This window comes from Bufo bufo, chromosome 3 (genome assembly GCF_905171765.1).
Source record: "Bufo bufo chromosome 3, aBufBuf1.1, whole genome shotgun sequence".
NCBI classification, from domain to species: Eukaryota; Metazoa; Chordata; class Amphibia; order Anura; family Bufonidae; genus Bufo; species Bufo bufo.
Genome location: NC_053391.1, coordinates 7,052,279 through 7,078,863, shown reverse-complemented (window position 1 = coordinate 7,078,863; position 26,585 = coordinate 7,052,279). Strand labels below are relative to the sequence as shown.

Sequence of the window (26,585 nt, the reverse complement as noted above, 5' to 3'; positions counted from 1 at the left end):
TTAAAGAGGACCTTTCACCAGAGGAAAGCCTCTAAACTAACTACAGAGCCTGGCTATGAGCTGAGCGCTGTGATTGGCCAGCACTACAGCATAGGAGAAGAAGACGCCGGCAGGATCAAGTGGGTGGAGCCTAACTTCTTACATACCGGAGGCTATACCGGCGGAACGGAGCGGCGCCCGGGGATAACAGTAAGTGCAGGGGGATCCCTGGGCGCCGCTCTACACTTCTGTATAGTTAGTTTAGAGGCTTTCCTCTGGTGAAAGGTCCTCTTTAATGACGAGGTGAGATCTTCCATTCTCATGGTTTCCTGGATTTTGTTGATCCACATGGAAACAGAGGGAACAGATGGTTGCCTCCAGAGACACTGGATACAAGCTCCTGCAGCGTTCACTAGATGTCTTACCACAGACCTTTTATAGGAGGAGAGAGGAATCTCGCACTGATGGAGCAGGAAGAAAGCAGGCGTCTTAGGGAGGGTATATGAGGTGAATTTAGATGTAATTGACCACACCGAATCCCAAAAAACCGAAAGATGAGGACAGCTCCAGAATGTGTGTAGGATAGTGCCTCTCTCGGAGCCACAGCGCCAACATAAAGGCGAGATTTGCGGAAAGATGGAGTGAAGTCTAGTAGGGACCCTATACCAACGGGACATAAGTTGAAATCCAGCTTCCTGGACATTGCTAGCAATAGATGTTTTGTGAATGCATGTATACAATCTTAGTCTTTGTTCCGATGAAAGTGTAGTATCTAGATCAGTTTCCCATTGAGTGATATAGTTGGGAGGAGGTTGATTGGTCGGATTGAGTAGTAGGTTGTACATTCGTGAAAGGGTGCGTCTTGACACACCTGATTGGTCACATAAAAACTCAGTCTGTCTTGTCACGGACATAAGACTCTGCTGGAGGAAGAGTGGCCATGAAATGTTTAAGTTGACGAGACTGCCAGGGATTAATATTAGGGGTACCAGACATCTCTGAGATTTGTTGGGGGGTGAGCCACAAATTTGAGGCGATCAGATGATGGGCCCTGAATTTGTTGCAATTCACCAGAACACGAAAAGGTCCGCGTAACATCCTGCTTTTGAAGCCTCACGATGGCGAGGTCCTGCTCATCAATTGTTAGGTGTCGTCTTGGTCTCATGATGTCACAGTGTGAGCAGCATGATGAGGAGGACTGTTTAATGCCAATTCTAATGGAACCAGGACATTTATTGGGCGATTCATGGATCAAACGCCTGGTGTGAATTTTGCTGTTACGCTCCTTGTTAGAGAACAGCAAGTTGTGCAAAAAGTCCTGAAACACTGAGCAGTTGGACAGGAGCATTCAGAAGGTTAGAGGAGGTCACATTAAGTTCTCCTGTAAAGCCTCAGTCACACGTCAGTGATTGTGAGCCAAAACCAGGATTGGAGCCTCCACAGACATGAAGTACAAGAGAAAGATCTGCTCCTGTTCTGTGTTTTAAAGCTGCCCCTGGTTTTTGCTCAAAATCACAGATGGAAATCACTGACCGAACACTGACGTGTGAATGAGTCATAAAGATTAGAATTTTAGGCTCATCCTGAAATTTCACCCACAAGCCATATATCCCAGACGCCCGGAGATCCGGGGTTGGTGGTTTGTGTTGGATATTCTCTTGACTCCTATGGAGAAGCCGATCATGGTCCTAGGAGTCCCATAGAAGCGTTTTGCTCCTTGACATTTGATATTCGCTATAGCCGTACTTGTGCAGTATTGGGCATCTCCATGTCATGTATGTAGCAGTACATGTGTTGTCTATGTGAGCACCGTAATCTCTGTAATGTGAACCGTCCTCTGTGGCTGTCTTGGCGCTGATTATAACCTCGGTGTCTTCTCTCCCCAGATCCCGGACCCTCTTGGATTCTTATTTTTGGTGTTTCTGCTGGGATTGGTTTCCTGATATTTCCCATCGGTTGTCTAGTGCAGGTGAGTGTCTGTATTTCTCGATCAGTGCAGGGGTCCCCGGGTAGTAGTCACACAGGACCCCCCATCATTCGGTGCTGACCTCTCTGATCACTACACATCACCCATCATCCCCGTTTTAGTATTAACCCCTTCCTGCTCTATGCTGAGTACTGTCCCTCCATGTCACATACAATGGGGGTCACTTACATACGTTTTTAACAGGTATAAAAGAGGGGCGACTAATTTATGACAAGGACTGAACCCCGTCATAAATCAGGCGAAACCACCAGCAGTGGGGGGGGAAGGGACAAAGGCCGGAGTGAAAAGCTCCTCGGCAGCTGCGCTGGTGCAGGACGGTGGACGTCAGCCGCACACCTCTGGGTGATAACTGCAGGATTGGAGGTGACGGACATGTAGCCTCTATGTGCACAGAGGCTGCTAATGACGGGACTTCAGATGTAGAGACCTAACACGTGTGAGCTCTGCGTGTTCTGTGCAGTCACATGACCTGTAGCATGTCTTATATCCCCAGCGTCATAAGAGGATGAAGCTCAGGGATTTGGAGAATGATGGGGGTAATGATCATTCAGAAGAACATGGACGACTGAGCAGCAGCTCCCCAGATGCAGGTACTGATCGTGTCTGTGTGTAATGAAGGTGAAGGGCTTATTAGGATATGATGATGTCCCAGAGACTTCTCTCCCGGCCAGGACCTGGTTGTAGAAGGTGGAGCTGAACCCAAGGACGATGTCAGGGCGGCCATAGACGTATCCACCAAAATACAAAAGGGGGAATCTGTGGACCATGTGCAGCAAAATCTTCATGTATCATCTCTGCAACGTGGACCTGGGTGGTCTGTGCCCGTCATAGCCCCCTACATACTGACTATAGGGTATATGTGCCCGTCATAGCCCTCTACATACTGATTATACTGTATATGTGCCCGTCATAGCCTCCTACATACTGATTATAGGGTATGAGTGTCCGTCATAGCCCCCTACATACTGATTATAGTGTATATGTGCCCGTCATAGCCCCCTACATACTGGCACATATACACTATAATCAGTATGTAGGGGGCTATGATGGGCACATATACACTATAATCAGTATGTAGAGGGCTATGACGGGCACATATACACTATAATCAGTATGTAGGGGGCTATGACGGGCACATATACAGTATAATCAGTATGTAGGGGGCTATGACGGGCACATATACAGTATAATCAGTATGTAGGGGGCTATGACGGGCACATATACAGTATAATCAGTATGTAGAGGGCTATGACGGGCACATATACAGTATAATCAGTATGTAGGGGGCTATGACGGGCACATATACACTATAATCAGTATGTAGGGGGCTATGACGGGCACATATACACTATAATCAGTATGTAGGGGCTATGACGGGCACATATACAGTATAATCAGTATGTAGGGGGCTATAACGGGCACATATACAGTATAATCAGTATGTAGGGGGCTATGACGGGCACATATACACTATAATCAGTATGTAGGGGCTATGACGGGCACATATACAGTATAATCAGTATGTAGAGGGCTATGACGGGCACATATACAGTATAATCAGTATGTAGGGGGCTATGACGGCACATATACAGTATAATCAGTATGTAGAGGGCTATGATGGGCACATATACAGTATAATCAGTATGTAGGGGGCTATGACGGGCACATATACCCTATAATCAGTATGTAGAGGGCTATGACGGGCACATATACACTATAATCAGTATGTAGAGGGCTATGACGGGCACATATACACTATAATCAGTATGTAGAGGGCTATGACGGGCACATATACAGTATAATCAGTATGTAGGGGGCTATGACGGCACATATACAGTATAATCAGTATGTAGGGGGCTATAACGGGCACATATACAGTATAATCAGTATGTAGGGGGCTATGACGGGCACATATACACTATAATCAGTATGTAGGGGCTATGACGGGCACATATACAGTATAATCAGTATGTAGAGGGCTATGACGGGCACATATACAGTATAATCAGTATGTAGGGGGCTATGACGGGCACATATACAGTATAATCAGTATGTAGAGGGCTATGACGGGCACATATACAGTATAATCAGTATGTAGAGGGCTATGACGGGCACATATACAGTATAATCAGTATGTAGGGGCTATGACGGCACATATACAGTATAATCAGTATGTAGAGGGCTATGATGGGCACATATACAGTATAATCAGTATGTAGGGGGCTATGACGGGCACATATACCCTATAATCAGTATGTAGAGGGCTATGACGGGCACATATACACTATAATCAGTATGTAGGGGGCTATGACGGGCACATATACAGTATAATCAGTATGTAGGGGGCTATGACGGGCACATATACACTATAATCAGTATGTAGGGGGCTATGACGGGCACATATACATTATAATCAGTATGTAGAGGGCTATGACGGGCACATATACAGTATAATCAGTATGTAGAGGGCTATGACGGGCACATATACAGTATAATCAGTATGTAGGGGGCTATGACGGGCACATATACAGTATAATCAGTATGTAGGGGGCTATGACGGGCACATATACACTATAATCAGTATGTAGGGGCTATGACGGGCACATATACAGTATAATCAGTATGTAGAGGGCTATGACGGGCACATATACAGTATAATCAGTATGTAGGGGGCTATGACGGGCACATATACAGTATAATCAGTATGTAGAGGGCTATGACGGGCACATATACAGTATAATCAGTATGTAGAGGGCTATGACGGGCACATATACAGTATAATCAGTATGTAGGGGCTATGACGGCACATATACAGTATAATCAGTATGTAGAGGGCTATGATGGGCACATATACAGTATAATCAGTATGTAGGGGGCTATGACGGGCACATATACCCTATAATCAGTATGTAGAGGGCTATGACGGGCACATATACACTATAATCAGTATGTAGAGGGCTATGACGGGCACATATACACTATAATCAGTATGTAGGGGGCTATGACGGGCACATATACAGTATAATCAGTATGTAGGGGGCTATGACGGGCACATATACACTATAATCAGTATGTAGGGGGCTATGACGGGCACATATACATTATAATCAGTATGTAGAGGGCTATGACGGCACATATACACTATAATCAGTATGTAGGGGGCTATGACGGCACATATACACTATAATCAGTATGTAGGGGGCTATGACGGGCACATATACAGTATAATCAGTATGTAGGGGGCTATGACGGGCACATATACAGTATAATCAGTATGTAGGGGGCTATGACGGGCACATATACAGTATAATCAGTATGTAGAGGGCTATGACGGGCACATATACACTATAATCAGTATGTAGGGGGCTATGACGGGCACATATACACTATAATCAGTATGTAGGGGCTATGACGGGCACATATACAGTATAATCAGTATGTAGAGGGCTATGACGGGCACATATACAGTATAATCAGTATGTAGGGGGCTATGACGGGCACATATACACTATAATCAGTATGTAGGGGGCTATGACGGGCACATATACACTATAATCAGTATGTAGGGGCTATGACGGGCACATATACAGTATAATCAGTATGTAGAGGGCTATGACGGGCACATATACAGTATAATCAGTATGTAGGGGGCTATGACGGGCACATATACAGTATAATCAGTATGTAGAGGGCTATGACGGGCACATATACAGTATAATCAGTATGTAGAGGGCTATGACGGGCACATATACAGTATAATCAGTATGTAGGGGCTATGACGGCACATATACAGTATAATCAGTATGTAGAGGGCTATGATGGGCACATATACAGTATAATCAGTATGTAGGGGGCTATGACGGGCACATATACCCTATAATCAGTATGTAGAGGGCTATGACGGGCACATATACACTATAATCAGTATGTAGAGGGCTATGACGGGCACATATACACTATAATCAGTATGTAGGGGGCTATGACGGGCACATATACAGTATAATCAGTATGTAGGGGGCTATGACGGGCACATATACACTATAATCAGTATGTAGGGGGCTATGACGGGCACATATACATTATAATCAGTATGTAGAGGGCTATGACGGCACATATACACTATAATCAGTATGTAGGGGGCTATGACGGCACATATACACTATAATCAGTATGTAGGGGGCTATGACGGGCACATATACAGTATAATCAGTATGTAGGGGGCTATGACGGGCACATATACAGTATAATCAGTATGTAGGGGGCTATGACGGGCACATATACAGTATAATCAGTATGTAGAGGGCTATGACGGGCACATATACAGTATAATCAGTATGTAGGGGGCTATGACGGGCACATATACACTATAATCAGTATGTAGGGGCTATGACGGGCACATATACACTATAATCAGTATGTAGAGGGCTATGACGGGCACATATACACTATAATCAGTATGTAGGGGCTATGACGGGCACATATACACTATAATCAGTATGTAGGGGGCTATGACGGGCACATATACAGTATAATCAGTATGTAGGGGCTATGACGGGCACATATACACTATAATCAGTATGTAGAGGGCTATGACGGGCACATATACACTATAATCAGTATGTAGAGGGCTATGACGGGCACATATACAGTATAATCAGTATGTAGGGGGCTATGACGGGCACATATACAGTATAATCAGTATGTAGGGGGCTATGACGGGCACATATACAGTATAATCAGTATGTAGGGGGCTATGACGGGCACATATACAGTATAATCAGTATGTAGGGGGCTATGACGGGCACATATACAGTATAATCAGTATGTAGGGGGCTATGACGGGCTCATATACAGTATAATCAGTATGTAGGGGGCTATGACGGGCACATATACAGTATAATCAGTATGTAGGGGGCTATGACGGGCACATATACAGTATAATCAGTATGTAGGGGGCTATGACGGGCACATATACAGTATAATCAGTATGTAGGGGGCTATGACGGGCACATATACAGTATAATCAGTATGTAGGGGGCTATGACGGGCTCATATACAGTATAATCAGTATGTAGGGGGCTATGACGGGCACATATACAGTATAATCAGTATGTAGGGGGCTATGACGGGCTCATATACAGTATAATCAGTATGTAGAGGGCTATGACGGGCACATATACAGTATAATCAGTATGTAGGGGGCTATGACGGGCACATATACAGTATAATTGTGGGATTTTACTAGTTTATGACGTAAAGTCATGATTTTATGAAAGACACGGAGGCGAGTATTGCATCATCTCTCTTTACTGACAACCACAGCAGCAAAGAAAAAGTTAAACCAAATTAACATATTGCCATAGCAACCGTCCCTCCCACCATAGTCCCCTATATAATGTCCACTAGTCCGTAGCACATCCTCTTTCTTGGCAATGCCACTCCTACCGGACCGGACCTCAGAAATTCCAACCGAACTGCAACAAACCGGAACCATCCGAACGGGAAACACTCAGAAACCGGAGAACAGGAGAGCCATCATCCGGAACCTCTGTCAAGAGGGGAACTCCTCGAAACTGCAACTGCAGAACTGTAACAGGAAACCGCCAGTCCAGTGGAACCAGCGAGAACCACCTCAGGAAAGTCAACCTGCGAAAAGAATGAAAATGCATGAAAGGAAAATGTTCCATCCGCCTGACACGTGCAAGCACGAAGAACCATCAAAATTCCACAATAATACAGATCATCATGAGTAAAGAACATCACATTCCAGCAAGCAATAACCCAAGGGAGGGGAATTAAAGGGCGGGCAATACTCGCCTCCGTGTCTTTCATAAAATCATGATTTTACGTCATAAACTAGTAAAATCCCACAATTTTATTTCAAGACACGGAGGCTCATATTGCAAGTTTAAAGCTGTAACACAACCGAAGAGAAGGCATGTAAAGAAGGGCGAAAGTAGAATTCTTTAAAAGTCGAAGCCCGCGACCAATCCGCAATCCTCATGATATCCTCCAAACGAGCTCCAGAGACCAGCATGGAAGTGGAGGCAGCACTCCTAGTAGAGTGGGCCGTGAACACAGAGGTGTCCACACCCGCTAAAGACATACTCCACTTAACCCAACGCGCCAGAGTAGGAGTGGAAACCGGGGCAAACGGACGGCGATAAGAGAGAAACAGCTGCAGGCTTCCAGGAGGTCTAAGCGTGGAAGTCCTAGCCTCATACTCCTGGAGACAAGCAACCGGGCACAGGTTCGGGATATCAGGAAAACTGGGGTAAGAGACAGAACGAATATGCGTTTTAGTTCGGCGGGAGATATTGAAAGTGACTCCCTCCGGAGAAAAAGATCGTGCATCAAAATCCAAAGCCCTGACGTCCGAAACTCTCTTGCAAGAGATTAGGCAAAAGAGGGTAACCAACTTGGCCGAAAGCTGGCGCAGAGAAAGCTGAGAATTAGATGGCCATGTAGAGAAAAGGTCCAAAACCAAGGAAACGTCCCAGGTAGAGGAAAAACGCGGACGAGGAGGCCGAGACATCCGAGATCCCTTGAGGAGGCGGCATACTAGGGGATGTTGACCCGCAGGACGTCCGTCGAACCCCTGGTGAAAGGATGAAATGGCCGATCGGAAGAGATTGAGAGTACGATACGCCTTACCCTCCTCAAATAAGGACGTCAAAAATTCTAGGATGTCCGAGACAGGTGCTGAAAAGGGATCCAGACTCCGAGCCACGCACCAACTAGTCCATGATCCCCAGGCTGCTCTATAGGCCCTTCTGGTGCCCGGAGCCCACGACTGATCCAGGAGTCTTCGAGCTGCGTCCGAAAGATCCTCGCCCTGGCTGGGGTGCCCGATACTCTGCAGGCCAGCAAACGGAGAGATCCCCCCACCAGGAGCGGGTGTCGCGCGCCTCCGGAGTCTAGAAGAAGTTCTGGGAAGTCCGGAAGAAGAAACGGTGGTAGGATGAGTAGATCCAGCAGGTGGGGAAACCACGACTGGGAAGTCCAAAACGGGACAATCAGCACCAATTCCGCCTGTTGACGCCGCACCTGAGCCAAAACCCGAGGCAGCATCGCGAACGGTGGGAATGCATAGAGGAGTGATCCGCGCCAGTCTTGTAGGAATGCGTCCACCGCCTCTGCGTCTGGATCCGGTCGCCAACTGAAAAAACGCGGTAACTGAGCATTCAACCGAGAGGCAAACAGGTCGATATAGAATGGACCCCAGATGGACGAGATGTCGGAGAACACCGTCCCATCTAACTTCCAATCGCTGTAATCCTTGAGGTGTCGAGAGTTCCAGTCCGCCTGAATGTTCTGTAGACCAGGTAGATACTCCGCCACCACCGTAATCTCCTGATTGAGACAGAAAGACCAAAACTCCTTGGCCAAATGAGACAACATGCTGGAACGGGTACCTCCCATGAAGTTTACGTAACGGACAGCAGACACATTGTCCATGCGAAGGCGAATGCAGGCACTGGCGATGTCCTTGGCAAAGCTGCGGATGGCAAACGAGCCGGCCAACAGTTCCAGGGCGTTGATATGGAGCGAAGCTTCCTCCCGAGACCAACGTCCTCCTGTAGAGACTCCGTCGCAGTGGGCCCCCCACCCCAGCAGACTGGCGTCCGAGTCTATGGTGAGGTCCGGACACGGTCCGCAAATGGCTTTCCCATTCCAAGCCTGAAGGTTCGAGATCCACCACTCCAACTCGTCCCGAGTCTCCGAATCCAGCGAAATCGTATCTCCGTAAGAGGCGCCGGTCTGAAGGTGCGCATGTTTCAGGCGTTGAAGAGCTCGGTAGTGGAGGGGGGCCGGAAAAACTGCTTGAATCGAGGAGGAGAGAAGCCCTATGATCCGAGCTAAATGGCGGAGAGTAATCCGAGGGGTCACCAGCGTCTTGCGCAGCTCCTTGCGGATGGACCGGATCTTCGACAGCGGAAGGCTGAGAGTCTCCGAGACGGAATCCACCGAGAAGCCGAGGAATTCCACAATCCTGGAGGGTGTCAACGACGACTTCTCGTGGTTGATGAGGAAACCCAGTCGAGACAGAAGGTCCATCGCCACCTGTAATTGCGAGAGAAGGACGGAAGGGTCTTGCGCCAGAAGAAGTAAGTCGTCTAGGTAAATAATCAACCGGATCCCGCGACCGCGGAGCCAAGCCACCACCGGACGCATGAGCTTGGTGAAGCACCAAGGGGCCGACGACAGACCGAAGGGCAGGCAAGAGAAACGCCATACCTGTCCCCTCCACAGAAAACGGAGAAGGTCCCTGGAGGGAACAGCAACCGGAACGGTGAGGTAAGCGTCTTTCAAGTCCAGTTTCACCATCCAATCGCCTGACAGAAGAAGATCTCTGAGGAGGTGAATACCCTCCATCTTGAAGTGCCTGTAGCGCACAAATCTGTTTAGGGGCTTGAGATTTATTACGGGGCGCATCTGTCCCCCTTTCTTCCGCACGAGGAAGATGCTGCTGAGCAGGCCCTCTGAAGGGGACGTGACCAATTCGATGGCCCTTTTGTGAAAAAGATCTGTCAATTCTTTGTCTATGGCCCGAGATGCGGGACCTGCGGATGGGATGGGAGGAGGAAAAGGAATATGAACCGGAGACTGCACTAGTTCTATTTGAAATCCCCGAATAGTGGATAGCACCCAACTGTCTGACGTAATTGTCTCCCAGGCCTGGGAAAAATGTTGGAGTCTGCCCCCTACATAAATTGGAGAAAAAGGAGGACGATGAACACTTACCGAGGGGACGACGAAATCCGGAACCACCTCTGAAGGGTCTGCGGCTGGGAGCACCACGGGATGGGAAGAAACCCTGCGATTGCCTGGTGTCCTGGGGTGAGTATCGCTGAGAGAAGGATCTTTGACCGTAGGAACCTCTGCCCGAACCCCGGGCGTGGAATGACGAACGGCCGGCAGAACGGCCCCTGTAATTGCCGGCCCTATCGGAAAAACGGCCCTGGAACACTCTCCTCATGGATGATTGTGCCTTATCCAGGGCGGTGAAGGCACCCACGAACTTGCCCATGTCCTTAATGAAGGACTCTCCAAAGAGCAGTCCCTGTGCCTCTCCTCCGGCCTCAGTGAGAGCTAAATTGACCAGTTTTGGTTCAATCTTGAACAAAATAGCTTTCCGTCGTTCTATTGACAGGGAAGTATTCACATTTCCTGCTATACATATGGCCCTTTGGACCCAACCTCGGAGATCCTCCGGATCAACGGGTGTATCTGTCTCTCTGGCGATTTCCGCCAACTCAAAGATCTTTGTCAACGGGCCGAAAAGGTCCAGGAGCTTGTCCTGGGTCGCCTTAAGGGCCGACTCCAGCCCCCTTCTAGGGTTCCACCCAGACTTTGCCAAAAACTGGACCATTTTGGGGTCCACGGATGGGGTGTCACAGACCTTATTAGCAACAATGGGTCTAGGGCATTCGGCTTTCAGCTTGTTGCGAGCCTCCTTAGTCAGAGGGCAACGAACACGCGCTGCTAGGTATTGAGCAACGTGATCAAGCGGGAGCCATTCTGCGGATCTGGGGTGGTGGAGACTGTCGGGATCGAAAAGGGGGTCCCCTAGGGGATCCGTCAAAACCCCAGAAGGTCCCTGGAAGACATCAGCAGACGAAACGCCAGGAGGCGCCGGGGTAGGTTCCGGAGTAGGATCGGCATGGGCAGAATCAGACAGACCTTCATCGGGGTAGTCAAGATCCTCACATCTAACCTCCTCGTCAGAGTCGATCTCTAAATCAGTCTGTGCTCTAGCGCACTTCCATTTCCTCGCCCGTTCTGCCTGGCGGGATGAGGCTCTTTTGCGCGAGGTCGCGCTCTCTGGGGTGGCATTAGACTCACCAATCAACTGTGTTCTGGAGGCGTGAGGTACTGTTAAATCGGGCTGTGCCGTGTCACTGGAGACACCAGGGTGAGTAGAGAGGGCATCTGATATAGACTTGGTGAGGGAGTGAGTGACAGAGCCCATAGCGGCCATAATGGCCTCAGACACAGAGCGCTGGAAAGCCTCCGCTGAGAAAACGGATCCACCAGGTGCAGGCATAGGAGAGAGGGTAGAATCCCTGCCTGTCTCCATAGATTGTGATGGAGTATGGCCCGTGGGTTGAGACATAGCCACGTTTGTGTAATAATGCCCCACTGAGTAAATAATAATCAGGGGCAGTACAGGGCAATCAATGCCAACGGCTCTGAAACTACCTAAAGGTCTACACCTATTATGGCAAGCTAACCTGTGGAGAGAAAAAGCGATTGCTCACAGTGGGTAGTTACCCAGCGGTGAGCCGGAGCAGGGAGACACAGGCGCAACGGAAAAGGCGCAGGAAACGGAAGGAGCCGGCGGCGCTAGAGGGAAAGAGCAGGGGAAAGCATGCAAGAAAAAAGCCACCCCAAAATGGCCGCCGAAATCCCGCGGCCTGCCGAAATCACGCGAGATGACGGGATCAGCGCAGCCGGACGGCGGGAAGATGGGGAGAGAGACGGGAGGCCGCAACTGCGAGCGCGCCCACAGTCTCCGCCAAGTAAGTGAGGGGGAAGAAAGAAGGGGGACCAATAAGTTAACTCCTGCAGAAATCCCCCCCTCTCCCCGTCCCCAGCAGGGGAAGGGGAAGCAAGTCACCCCCAAGGGAAGCCTATCAGGGGAAATAAATAACAGGGAAAGAAAAAGGCAACCAATAAGATAAAACCAATAAGGCAGTGGTGAACAGGGAAAAAACACAATCCTAATAAGGGGTTAATAAGCAATTTCGCACAGATAACACCATCAGATATGAGCTGCTAAACAAGAGGTACTTATCTTCTGTGGCAGCAGCAAAGAAAGAGGATGTGCTACGGACTAGTGGACATTATATAGGGGACTATGGTGGGAGGGACGGTTGCTATGGCAATATGTTAATTTGGTTTAACTTTTTCTTTGCTGCTGTGGTTGTCAGTAAAGAGAGATGATGCAATATGAGCCTCCGTGTCTTGAAATAAAATCAGTATGTAGGGGGCTATGACGGGCACATATACAGTATAATCAGTATGTAGGGGGCTATGACGGGCACATATACAGTATAATCAGTATGTAGGGGCTATGACGGGCACATATACACTATAATCAGTATGTAGGGGGCTATGACGGGCACATATACAGTATAATCAGTATGTAGGGGGCTATGACGGGCACATATACAGTATAATCAGTATGTAGGGGCTATGACGGGCACATATACACTATAATCAGTATGTAGGGGGCTATGACGGGCACATATACACTATAATCAGTATGTAGGGGGCTATGACGGGCACATATACAGTATAATCAGTATGTAGAGGGCTATGACGGGCACATATACAGTATAATCAGTATGTAGGGGGCTATGACGGGCACATATACACTATAATCAGTATGTAGGGGGCTATGACGGGCACATATACAGTATAATCAGTATGTAGGGGGCTATGACGGGCACATATACAGTATAATCAGTATGTAGGGGCTATGACGGGCACATATACAGTATAATCAGTATGTAGGGGGCTATGACGGGCACATATACACTATAATCAGTATGTAGGGGGCTATGACGGGCACATATACAGTATAATCAGTATGTAGGGGGCTATGACGGGCACATATACAGTATAATCAGTATGTAGAGGGCTATGACGGGCACATATACACTATAATCAGTATGTAGGGGGCTATGACGGGCACATATACAGTATAATCAGTATGTAGGGGCTATGACGGGCACATATACAGTATAATCAGTATGTAGAGGGCTATGACGGGCACATATACAGTATAATCAGTATGTAGAGGGCTATGACGGGCACATATACAGTATAATCAGTATGTAGGGGGCTATGACGGGCACATATACAGTATAATCAGTATGTAGGGGGCTATGACGGGCACATCTACAGTATAATCAGTATGTAGGGGGCTATGACGGGCACATATACCCTATAATCAGTATGTAGGGGGCTATGACGGGCACATATACACTATAATCAGTATGTAGGGGGCTATGACGGGCACATATACACTATAATCAGTATGTAGGGGGCTATGACGGGCACATATACACTATAATCAGTATGTAGGGGGCTATGACGGGCACATATACAGTATAATCAGTATGTAGGGGCTATGACGGGCACATATACAGTATAATCAGTATGTAGGGGCTATGACGGGCACATATACAGTATAATCAGTATGTAGGGGCTATGACGGGCACATATACAGTATAATCAGTATGTAGGGGGCTATGACGGGCACATATACAGTATAATCAGTATGTAGGGGGCTATGACGGGCACATATACACTATAATCAGTATGTAGGGGGCTATGACTGGCACATATACACTATAATCAGTATGTAGGGGGCTATGACGGGCACATATACACTATAATCAGTATGTAGGGGGCTATGACGGGCACATATACACTATAATCAGTATGTAGGGGGCTATGACGGGCACATATACACTATAATCAGTATGTAGGGGGCTATGACTGGCACATATACACTATAATCAGTATGTAGGGGCTATGACTGGCACATATACAGTATAATCAGTATGTAGGGGGCTATGACGGGCACATATACAGTATAATCAGTATGTAGGGGGCTATGACGGGCACATATACAGTATAATCAGTATGTAGGGGGCTATGACAGGCACATATACAGTATAATCAGTATGTAGGGGGCTATGACGGGCACATATACAGTATAATCAGTATGTAGTGGCTATGACGGGCACATATACACTATAATCAGTATGTAGGGGGCTATGACGGGCACATATACACTATAATCAGTATGTAGGGGGCTATGACGGGCACATATACACTATAATCAGTATGTAGGGGGCTATGACGGGCACATATACACTATAATCAGTATGTAGGGGGCTATGACGGGCACATATACACTATAATCAGTATGTAGGGGGCTATGACGGGCACATACAGTATAATCAGTATGTAGGGGGCTATGACGGGCACATACAGTATAATCAGTATGTAGGGGCTATGACGGGCACATATACACTATAATCAGTATGTAGGGGCTATGACGGGCACATATACAGTATAATCAGTATGTAGGGGGCTATGACGGGCACATACAGTATAATCAGTATGTAGGGGCTATGACGGGCACATATACAGTATAATCAGTATGTAGGGGCTATGACGGGCACATATACAGTATAATCAGTATGTAGGGGGCTATGACGGGCACATATACAGTATAATCAGTATGTAGGGGGCTATGACGGGCACATATACCCTATAATCAGTATGTAGGGGCTATGACTGGCACATATACAGTATAATCAGTATGTAGAGGGCTATGACGGGCACATATACAGTATAATCAGTATGTAGGGGGCTATGACGGGCACATATACAGTATAATCAGTATGTAGGGGGCTATGACTGGCACATATACACTATAATCAGTATGTAGGGGGCTATGACGGGCACATATACACTATAATCAGTATGTAGGGGGCTATGACGGGCACATATACAGTATAATCAGTATGTAGGGGGCTATGACGGGCACATATACACTATAATCAGTATGTAGGGGGCTATGACGGGCACATATACAGTATAATCAGTATGTAGGGGGCTATGACGGGCACATATACACTATAATCAGTATGTAGGGGCTATGACGGGCACATATACAGTATAATCAGTATGTAGGGGCTATGACGGGCACATATACAGTATAATCAGTATGTAGGGGGCTATGACGGGCTCATATACAGTATAATCAGTATGTAGGGGGCTATGACGGGCTCATATACAGTATAATCAGTATGTAGGGGGCTATGACGGGCACATATACCCTATAATCAGTATGTAGGGGGCTATGACGGGCACATATACAGTATAATCAGTATGTAGGGGGCTATGACGGGCACATATACCCTATAATCAGTATGTAGAGGGCTATGACGGGCACATATACACTATAATCAGTATGTAGGGGGCTATGACGGGCACATAATATATAATCAGTATGTAGGGGGCTATGACGGGCACATATACACTATAATCAGTATGTAGGGGGCTATGACGGGCACATATACAGTATAATCAGTATGTAGGGGCTATGACGGGCACATATACAGTATAATCAGTATGTAGGGGGCTATGACGGGCACATATACAGTATAATCAGTATGTAGGGGCTATGACGGGCACATATACACTATAATCAGTATGTAGAGGGCTATGACGGGCACATATACAGTATAATCAGTATGTAGGGGGCTATGACGGGCACATATACCCTATAATCAGTATGTAGAGGCTATGACGGGCACATAATATATAATCAGTATGTAGGGGCTATGACGGGCACATATACACTATAATCAGTATGTAGGGGCTATGACGGGCACATATACACTATAATCAGTATGTAGGGGCTATGACGGGCACATATACAGTATAATCAGTATGTAGGAGGCTATGACGGGCACATATACAGTATAATCAGTATGTAGGGGCTATGACGGGCACATATACAGTATAATCAGTATGTAGGGGCTATGACGGGCACATATACAGTATAATCAGTATGTAGGGGCTATGACGGGCTCATATACAGTATAATCAGTATGTAGGGGGCTATGACGGGCACATATACAGTATAATCAGTATGTAGGGGGCTATGACGGGCACATATACAGTATAATCAGTATGTAGGGGGCTATGACGGGCACATATACAGTATAATCAGTATGTAGGGGGCTATGACGGGCACATATACAGTATAATCAGTATGTAGGGGCTATGACGGGCACATATACAGTATAATCAGTATGTAGGGGGCTATGACGGGCACATATACAGTATAATCAGTATGTAGAGGGCTATGACGGGCACATATACAGTATAATCAGTATGTAGGGGGCTATGACGGGCACATATACTATAATCAGTATGTAGGGGCTATGACGGGCACATATACAGTATAATCAGTATGTAGAGGGCTATGACGGGCTCATATACACTATAATCAGTATGTAGGGGGCTATGACGGGCACATATACAGTATAATCAGTATGTAGAGGGCTATGACGGCACATATACACTATAATCAGTATGTAGGGGGCTATGACGGCACATATACACTATAATCAGTATGTAGGGGGCTATGACGGGCACATATACAGTATAATCAGTATGTAGGGGGCTATGACGGGCACATATACAGTATAATCAGTATGTAGGGGGCTATGACGGGCACATATACACTATAATCAGTATGTAGGGGCTATGACGGGCACATATACAGTATAATCAGTATGTAGGGGGCTATGACGGGCACATAATATATAATCAGTATGTAGGGGGCTATGACGGGCACATATACAGTATAATCAGTATGTAGGGGGCTATGACGGGCACATATACACTATAAACAGTATGTAGGGGGCTATGATGGGCACATATACACTATAATCAGTATGTAGGGGGCTATGACGGGCACATATACTATAATCAGTATGTAGGGGGCTATGACGGGCACATATACAGTATAATCAGTATGTAGAGGGCTATGACGGGCACATATACTATAATCAGTATGTAGAGGGCTATGATGGGCACATATACACTATAATCAGTATGTAGGGGGCTATGACGGGCACATATACAGTATAATCAGTATGTAGGGGGCTATGACGGGCACATATACAGTATAATCAGTATGTAGAGGGCTATGACGGGCACATATACACTATAATCAGTATGTAGAGGGCTATGACGGGCACATATACACTATAATCAGTATGTAGGGGGCTATGACGGGCACATATCCACTATAATCAGTATGTAGGGGGCTATGACGGGCACATATACAGTATAATCAGTATGTAGGGGGCTATGACGGGCACATATACCCTATAATCAGTATGTAGGGGCTATGACGGGCACATATACAGTATAATCAGTATGTAGGGGCTATGACGGGCACATATACAGTATAATCAGTATGTAGGGGCTATGACGGGCACATATACAGTATAATCAGTATGTAGGGGGCTATGACGGGCTCATATACAGTATAATCAGTATGTAGGGGGCTATGACGGGCACATATACAGTATAATCAGTATGTAGGGGGCTATGACGGGCACATATACAGTATAATCAGTATGTAGAGGGCTATGACGGGCACATATACACTATAATCAGTATGTAGGGGGCTATGACGGGCACATATCCACTATAATCAGTATGTAGGGGCTATGACGGGCACATATACAGTATAATCAGTATGTAGGGGCTATGACGGGCACATATACAGTATAATCAGTATGTAGGGGCTATGACGGGCACATATACAGTATAATCAGTATGTAGGGGGCTTTGACGGGCACATATACACTATAATCAGTATGTAGGGGCTATGACGGGCACATATACACTATAATCAGTATGTAGGGGGCTATGACGGGCACATATACAGTATAATCAGTATGTAGAGGGCTATGACGGGCACATATACCCTATAATCAGTATGTAGAGGGCTATGACGGGCACATATACACTATAATCAGTATGTAGGGGCTATGACGGGCACATATACAGTATAATCAGTATGTAGGGGCTATGACGGGCACATATACAGTATAATCAGTATGTAGGGGGCTTTGACGGGCACATATACACTATAATCAGTATGTAGGGGCTATGACGGGCACATATACACTATAATCAGTATGTAGGGGCTATGACGGGCACATATACAGTATAATCAGTATGTAGAGGGCTATGACGGGCACATATACACTATAATCAGTATGTAGGGGGCTATGACGGGCACATATACACTATAATCAGTATGTAGGGGCTATGACGGGCACATATACAGTATAATCAGTATGTAGGGGGCTATGACGGGCACATATACAGTATAATCAGTATGTAGGGGGCTATGACGGGCACATATCCACTATACATATATACATACCGGGGGGGGTGACTCTTCCAGAGGCGTCCGCTGCCCAGGACATGGCATTTTTTAGTTCTCTGAGGGTAGGGTGGCCGCCTGTACACGGTATGGAGTGGGTGCGCTGATCTCAGTAAATCCTCTATGGGAATCCCTCCATTTTCTTATAAGCGCAGTACATAATAACACATAATGGTGCATAAATATATGTAAACTTAAAACGGATTTATAAAAACTAAATGCTAAAAATAGCCATTAAATCCACAAGAACGGTAATGAGAAGGACACAATTATTATTCAGTAAATGAAGACAGATCCCGAGAGATCCCTGGAACCCATTAAATATTCCCGATGTACTGTATCTTGCATGATAACGGTTCATATCTTGGGTATCTCTCCGTTTATATAGTCCTCAGCCGTATCTCTCGCCTCGGGGCACTGCCACCGCTTTATGTTGTCGGGTATCGCCCGTTATGTTCTTCTTATGCCGCTTAATGTCCGGTTATTGTGCGCACAAATACTGTCTGTTTTATTTCTGGATAGGTGATGTGTCTATTGAATAGAGGTCAGTTATACGTAGGTTGTATCCGCTGAGAGTATCGGGATCCCTGATCCCATATTGAGAATTATTCACACATAATATTCGGATATGTGTCCATTCACAGGTTCAGTGATCTGTACAGGAATGTGTGCAGAGATTAGACTGGCCGTACTGGCTGCTTCCCCACGGCACGCACACCGGATAGCCTAATGTCTTCACTCACCGTTCTGTAGTTCAGGGATCGGGGTCTAGTGCCTGCCGTGGCGTCCCACGTGGTCTTAGGCACTGCGGTCTTACCGCCGAATCTCCCCACCTGTAAGTCCATATGCGATAGACTCCGCTCGTGTGTTTAAGGGGAGCACAGTCGGCGCGCCACGCGGTATCTGGAAGCCCGCAGTCCGTCTTTCAGCTTCAAATCATGACGGTCTCGGAGCGCTCCATATGTAGATAAATGTGAACGCAGGTGGAGATCCATCTTCTAACATCCATACATGGGGGGGGGGGGGGGGGGGGCGGCAATGTAATTCCAGACGCGTTTCGGAACACTTACACTGTTCCTTCCTCAGTGTGTGTTTTTTTTTTAAATTATATTTCGGAATGTTTTTATTTGTTTAATGGCCTTTATTTAATACAATTGGTGATGGGTTCTCTTTAACCGTTTCATCCCCAGTTCTATGTGAAAACGCTCCGCAGTCAAATGTCTCCTATAACAGATATTTTCTTACAGATGAAGAGAAGAAGACTGGGTGGAGGCATCTCATGAACGTGATCGGCAGACTATGCAGGAACCGCCAATGTGAAGAACCTCCGCAGATAGAGATGGAGGAGAAGAAAAGACTGACGACACCCCCATAAGTCGCACAGAAGCCGTTAATTTATGAATGTGCAAAAAAGACACTAAATTCATTTTTAAAACTTCTCCTTTTTAAAAATAGTTATAAAAAGTAAAAAAAAGAAGAAGCACTTTTCTTGGACACCTGGATCTCTCAATTACGGAGCTGTGCTGGACGCGGTTACAAGTCGCTGACCTCTGAGAGGCCGAGAGTCCTGTCTAAGGGCTCTTTCACACGAGCGGATGCCGTGCGTGTCTTCCGCAGCCAAGCCCTGTACCGGACAGCAGAGACTCGGAGCAGTCACATGACTGATAACGCTCCGCGCCTCTCTGTGACCTTTTTACTACAAAATCACAGTGAGATAAAGTTGTCACCGTGATTTCGTGAGACTATTACTGCGTTTACGGGAGGACTCCGCCCACTTCTCACCACTGCTTGGACATTTCTCTCCAAAATGTAAATATTTTGTACTATTTTAAGAGTTTTTAACCTAATAAATGTTGGACTTGGCACCAGCGGCTCTACAGGCCCTACCCCTCCTGTGACTGCAGGTTTTATGCCTCTGGCTACAAATATCCGTTTTTTTTTTTACTTTTTACAGTAATATTTTATTCTGTTTATCAGGGGGAGGGGGGTGAGAGGCTGTTGTGCTTTTTCATAAGTTTAAACAGTTATATTTTAGTTATAATGGGTATTCACTGCCTTTAAGAGCAATGTTGATTTATATTCACTGTTTTGTATGGATTTTCATGTCGGCCAAAGTAAGTCCATGGAAAGATTACTGTGCCGTTCAAAAGCTCGTGTTATAGTAACAATATATTATACATTTAGAAAGTTAGAAGATACACCGCACCTGCAGATTCTGAGGCTTCATTGTTTTTCCTATCTGAACATGAATTCCACAGTGTGAGAATTGTCTAGATGTTCCTCAAAGTATATATTCATATATCAAAGTTTGTCCCTCGGCCCTGAGACAAGGCCTCCAGATGTCAGAGTTGTGAAGTATTGAAAATATCAGGCATGTATGAGTTAACCCTTAATGGTATGATGCTTATTGCTTATACAACAGTGCCACCTAGATATGAGCAGTTAATACTACATCAGTAGCAAAAGTGCATTCTGGGTAGTATTATGACGTCATGCTCCTCATCAATGCACACACCCATCCAACAATGATTGGAAAGTTCCAAATTCAGAGGGCGTGTTCAATCTGAAGTTTTGGGTTAAGAAACCAGTTACCAAAAAAAGAGGGAGAAAAAAGAAAAAAATTAGAAACAAACATTTGGATTATAGATCTCTGGAGAATCATTTGGATTATCGGGGAAAAACTCTGGAGAGCTGGCTGCCCCAAGACTCTGCACATCACTTGACCCTTGGGTAATGTATATTTTTTATGTAGTATTGATCTAAATTAATTCGCTTGATACTTAGTCAGATACCCGCTCATTTGCGGACGTGTAACGTTAGTTGCTACATCAGTATTCTCTCTGATTTCAGTTACGATGCATATCACTGAATAAAGGTGATAATATTAGAGAAACTCTCTGTTGGGAATCTTAGTATTCCCTAGTTTGACATCAAGCCAATAATTTATAAGTTTTGTTGCAATACTACAATTATCTGAAGATTGGTCATCATTTTTGGGCGGAGCAAGGACTCGTATCTGTCATCTTATTGATTGAGTTTTCCGCATAATCCATTGATTGTATATCTCTCACAAATTTAAAGCCGTATTGCATCATATTCTTGTATTGGTTGAGTAGTGTTTTGTTGGTTGAGTATAGTGGTGAATTCTGGGTGCTGCATATCATTGTATATTATTGAAATTTATGTTGATTCATTTTTTATTGTATTTTAAACTATTGTATAATAAACCATTTATATTTTTGCATAGACGCTTGTACCCTGTTTTACTGATTGCACAAAATAATCAGGTTCTCGATTGAACTCTTGTTGAGATGTTTATGTCCATCTCACGGGTCAATATAGTTTGCATAATTTTTCTTTTGACCCGATTATACACTGCTCAAAAAAATAAAGGGAACACACAAATAACACATCCTAGATCTGAATTAATTAAATATTCTTCTGAAATACTTTGTTCTTTACATAGTTGAATGTGCTGACAACAAAATCACACAAAAATAAAAAAATGGAAATCAAATTTTTCAACCCATGGAGGTCTGGATTTGGAGTCACACACAAAATTAAAGTGGAAAAACACACTCCAGGCTGATCCAACTTTGATGTAATGTCCTTAAAACAAGTCAAAATGAGGCTCAGTAGTGTGTGTGGCCTCCACGTGCCTGTATGACCTCCCTACAACGCCTGTGCATGCTCCTGATGAGGTGGCGGACGGTCTCCTGAGGGATCTCCTCCCAGACCTGGACTAAAGCATCTGCCAACTCCTGGACAGTCTGTGGTGCAACGTGACGTTGGTGGATAGAGCGAGACATGATGTCCCAGATGTGCTCAATTAGATTCAGGTCTGGGGAACGGGCGGGCCAGTCCATAGCATCAATGCCTTCGTCTTGCAGGAACTGCTGACACACTCCAGCCACATGAGGTCTAGCATTGTCTTGCATTAGGAGGAACCCAGGGCCAACCGCACCAGCATATGGTCTCACAAGGGCTCTGAGGATCTCATCTCGGTACCTAATGGCAGTCAGGCTACCTTTGGCGAGCACATGGAGGGCTGTGCGGCCCTCCAAAGAAATGCCACAACACACCATTACTGACCCAATGCCAAACCGGTCATGCTGGAGGATGTTGCAGGCAGCAGAACGTTCTCCACGGCGTCTCCACATGTGCTCAGTGTGAACCTGCTTTCATCTGTGAAGAACACAGGGCGCCAGTGGCGAATTTGCCAATCTTGGTGTTCTCTGGCAAATGCCAAACGTCCTGCACGGTGTTGGGCTGTAAGCACAACCCCCACCTGTGGACGTCGGGCCCTCATATCACCCTCATGGAGTCTGTTTCTGACCGTTTGAGCAGACACATGCACATTTGTGGCCTGCTGGAGGTCATTTTGCAGGGCTCTGGCAGTGCTCCTCCTGTTCCTCCTTGCACAAAGGCGGAGGTAGCGGTCCTGCTGCTGGGTTGTTGCCCTCCTACGGCCTCCTCCACGTCTCCTGATGTACTGGCCTGTCTCCTGGTAGCGCCTCCATGCTCTGGACACTACGCTGACAGACACAGCAAACCTTCTTGCCACAGCTCGCATTGATGTGCCATCCTGGATAAGCTGCACTACCTGAGCCACTTGTGTGGGTTGTAGACTCCGTCTCATGCTACCACTAGAGTGAAAGCACCGCCAGCATTCAAAAGTGACCAAAACATCAGCCAGGAAGCATAGGAACTGAGAAGTGGTCTGTGGTCACCACCTGCAGAACCACTCCTTTATTGGGGGTGTCTTGCTAATTGCCTATAATTTCCACCTGTTGTCTATCCCATTTGCACAACAGCATGTGAAATTGATTGTCCCTCAGTGTTGCTTCCTAAGTGGACAGTTTGATTTCACAGAAGTGTGATTGACTTGGAGTTACATTGTGTTGTTTAAGTGTTCCCTTTATTTTTTTGAGCAGTGTGTGTGTGTATATGTGTATATATGTATATGTATGTATGTATATATATATATATATATATATGTGTGTATATATATATATATATATATATATATATATATATATATATATATATATATAAATGAACTCCGCAGCACATCCGAGTAGTGAAGAAGTAAAAGAAGCTTTAATCACCAAGCATGCGACGTTTCAATCCTCTCAATGGGATTTTTCTCAAGCAGTGAAAAATCCCATTGAGAGGATTGAAACGTCGCATGCTTGGTGATTAAAGCTTCTTTTACTTCTTCACTACTCGGATGTGCTGCGGAGTTCATTTATATATATATATTGTTTGGAGGTGGATCGCCGACTCAGCCGCTGGCACTCCGTCTGTACCTTTCAGACAGTGGTGCTGCCCACATTCCTTGGTCTATATATATATATATATATATATATATATATATATATATATATATATATATATATATATATATATATATATATATATATATATATAATTATATAAGCATTTGCTTTGTATACCCGACAAGGCATAATTTCTTCCAGTCTCAATACTCAAAACTTTCTTGAAATGCATGGACCCAATCTATGTACTGCAGTGGCAGTTGTGAAGAGGACTTGGAAGGGTTCGTCAAATTGGGGGTGGAGGCCTTTCCTGACATGTCTCCTCAGGACCACCCTGTCTCCGAGTGTCTCCCTTCTGGACCATTGGGATCTGGAATAGATGCAAACACCGGTTTATGTACCTTATGTATTGTGCCTGTAGGGCCTGCACATACTCTGACAAGGAACGGTTTAATAGCCAGTACTTGTGGGACATCCAGGCCAGTACGAGGGGCAGCCCCAAAGAAGATTTCATAAGGGGGCAATCCAGTTTTTCTACTCGGAGTGTACCCGATTGAGAACAAGGCTACATGTAAGCTGTCAACCCAATTCTTCCCTGTTCCCGTCGTGCCGTTTTGTTCTTTCGGCTTTTCCCGAGCTTTGTGGGTGATATGAAACCTGGAATGCTTGTTAGATGCCTAAGGTCTCGGTCACTGCTTTTATGATTTCCCCAGTCACTTTCTGTTACTTCTGGGACCCCATATCTCCACACTACTTCCTTGATCAGTTTCTGAGCGGTGGCTTTTGGAATAGCATGTGCCACTGGCCAGGCTTCAGGCCATCCAGAGAACAAGTCTACTGAGACCAAGACCTATTCGGAATTACCCACCTTAGGTAGCTGTATGTAATCCACCTGCAGTCTCCGGAACGGGTAATCCGGTCTCTGGGTGCTCGTCCTGGGTACTCGGGTAAGCTTACCGGGGTTATTTCTTGCACATGTAAGGCATAATAATAATTTTTTTTTCTATAGTGCTGCCATATTCTGCAGCGCTTTACAGTTTCATAGGGTTCATGTACAAAACAAAAGTAACTGGCTAATATACAACTGAAACACTAGGAGTCAGGGCCCTGCTCGCAAGAGCTTACAATCTACGAGGAATTGGGGGTGACACAAAGTAGTTGATTGTGATCAGTAGGATTCAAGCCGTTATTAAACTGAAAGCAGTGGTGCCGGCCGATCTGCTTCGGGTTTGGGACTGTTAGAGGATTGAGTTTAGGCAAGAGGAGTTGGTGGGGAGAGGTTTACTCTGAGAATAGTCATTCTAGGAAGCTTGATAAGCCTGCCTGAAAAGATGTGTTTTTAAGGCACGTTTGAAGGTGGAGAAGTTGTGGATTGACCTAGTATTCCGGGCAGAGTATTCCAGAGAGTAGGTGCAGCTCGAGAAAAGTCCTGAAGACGGGAGTGAGAGGAACGAGTTATGGAGGATGCGGTGCAGCACTGTGGAGAGCTTTGTGGGTGAGGAGTGTGTACTGTATTCTGTGGTGGACGGGCAACCAGTGAAGTGACTGGCACAGGCTAGTGGCATCAGTGTAGCGGGTGGTGGATAGATGAGCCTGGCTGCAGCATTTAGGACGGACTGAAGGGGGGAGAGTTTAGTGAGAGGGAGACCGATTAGTAATGCCTTGCAGTAGTCAAGACGAGAATGAATCAAGGCAACAACAAGAGTTCTTTCTGTTTCCACCGTAAGAAAAGGGCGGATTCTGGCGATATTCTTGAGGTGCAGATGACAAGAACGTGTAAGTGATTGAATATGGGAACAAAGGAGAGATTGGAGTCAAACGTGGCCCCAAGACAGCGGGCGTGTTACACAGGAGATATGATAGTGCTGCAGACCGAAATTTAAATATCAAGTTTAGGTGAGTTAGTAGATTGGGGGGGGAGACAAGACGGGTGATGTGAGTGTATAGTGGGGTGTCGTCAGGATGGTACCGAAAGCCAAATCTACTGATAGTCTGTCCAATGGCAGCTGTGTAGAAAGAGAAGCCTAGAGGACCTAGTACCTAGTACTGAGCCCTGAGGAACACCAACATCAAGAGGAAGAGAAGAAGAAGAGACAGCGAATGACAGAGCGGCCAGAGAGATAGGAAGAGAACCAAGAGCATGGTGAGGAGGAGTTTATGGTCTACGGTATCAAACGCTGCAGAGAGATCCAGAAGAATCAGTACAGAATAGTCACCATTTCTTTTTGCTGTCAGATCGTTAGACACTTTAGTACGGGCAGTTGCTGTAGAGAGAAGAGGGCGAAAGGCAGATTGTAAGGGGTCAAGAAGAGAGTTTGCAGAGAGATAACTTAATAAGCGA

The 26,585-nt window shown here is 46.0% G+C and overlaps 1 protein-coding gene and 1 long non-coding RNA gene across 4 annotated transcripts in view; both read left to right on the top strand.

Moving 5' to 3' along the window:
- Positions 1–20,637, top strand: part of LOC120994352 — a 34,207-nt gene extending 13,570 nt beyond the window's left edge. For all 3 annotated transcript variants that reach the window (XM_040422844.1, XM_040422843.1, XM_040422845.1), the window contains 3 exons: positions 1,866–1,948; positions 2,460–2,556; positions 20,213–20,637. In XM_040422844.1, the coding sequence (XP_040278778.1) occupies positions 1,866–1,948; positions 2,460–2,556; positions 20,213–20,340 (308 nt within the window). In that variant the 3' untranslated portion in view covers positions 20,341–20,637. The remainder of the gene's footprint in view (positions 1–1,865; positions 1,949–2,459; positions 2,557–20,212) is intronic.
- Positions 20,638–21,811: 1,174 nt separating this feature from the next.
- On the top strand, positions 21,812–25,988 carry LOC120994355. The gene is made up of 3 exons (XR_005777401.1): positions 21,812–22,130; positions 22,602–22,605; positions 25,977–25,988. It is a non-coding gene; the product is annotated as an uncharacterized LOC120994355 (long non-coding RNA).
- Positions 25,989–26,585: the final 597 nt, after the last annotated feature.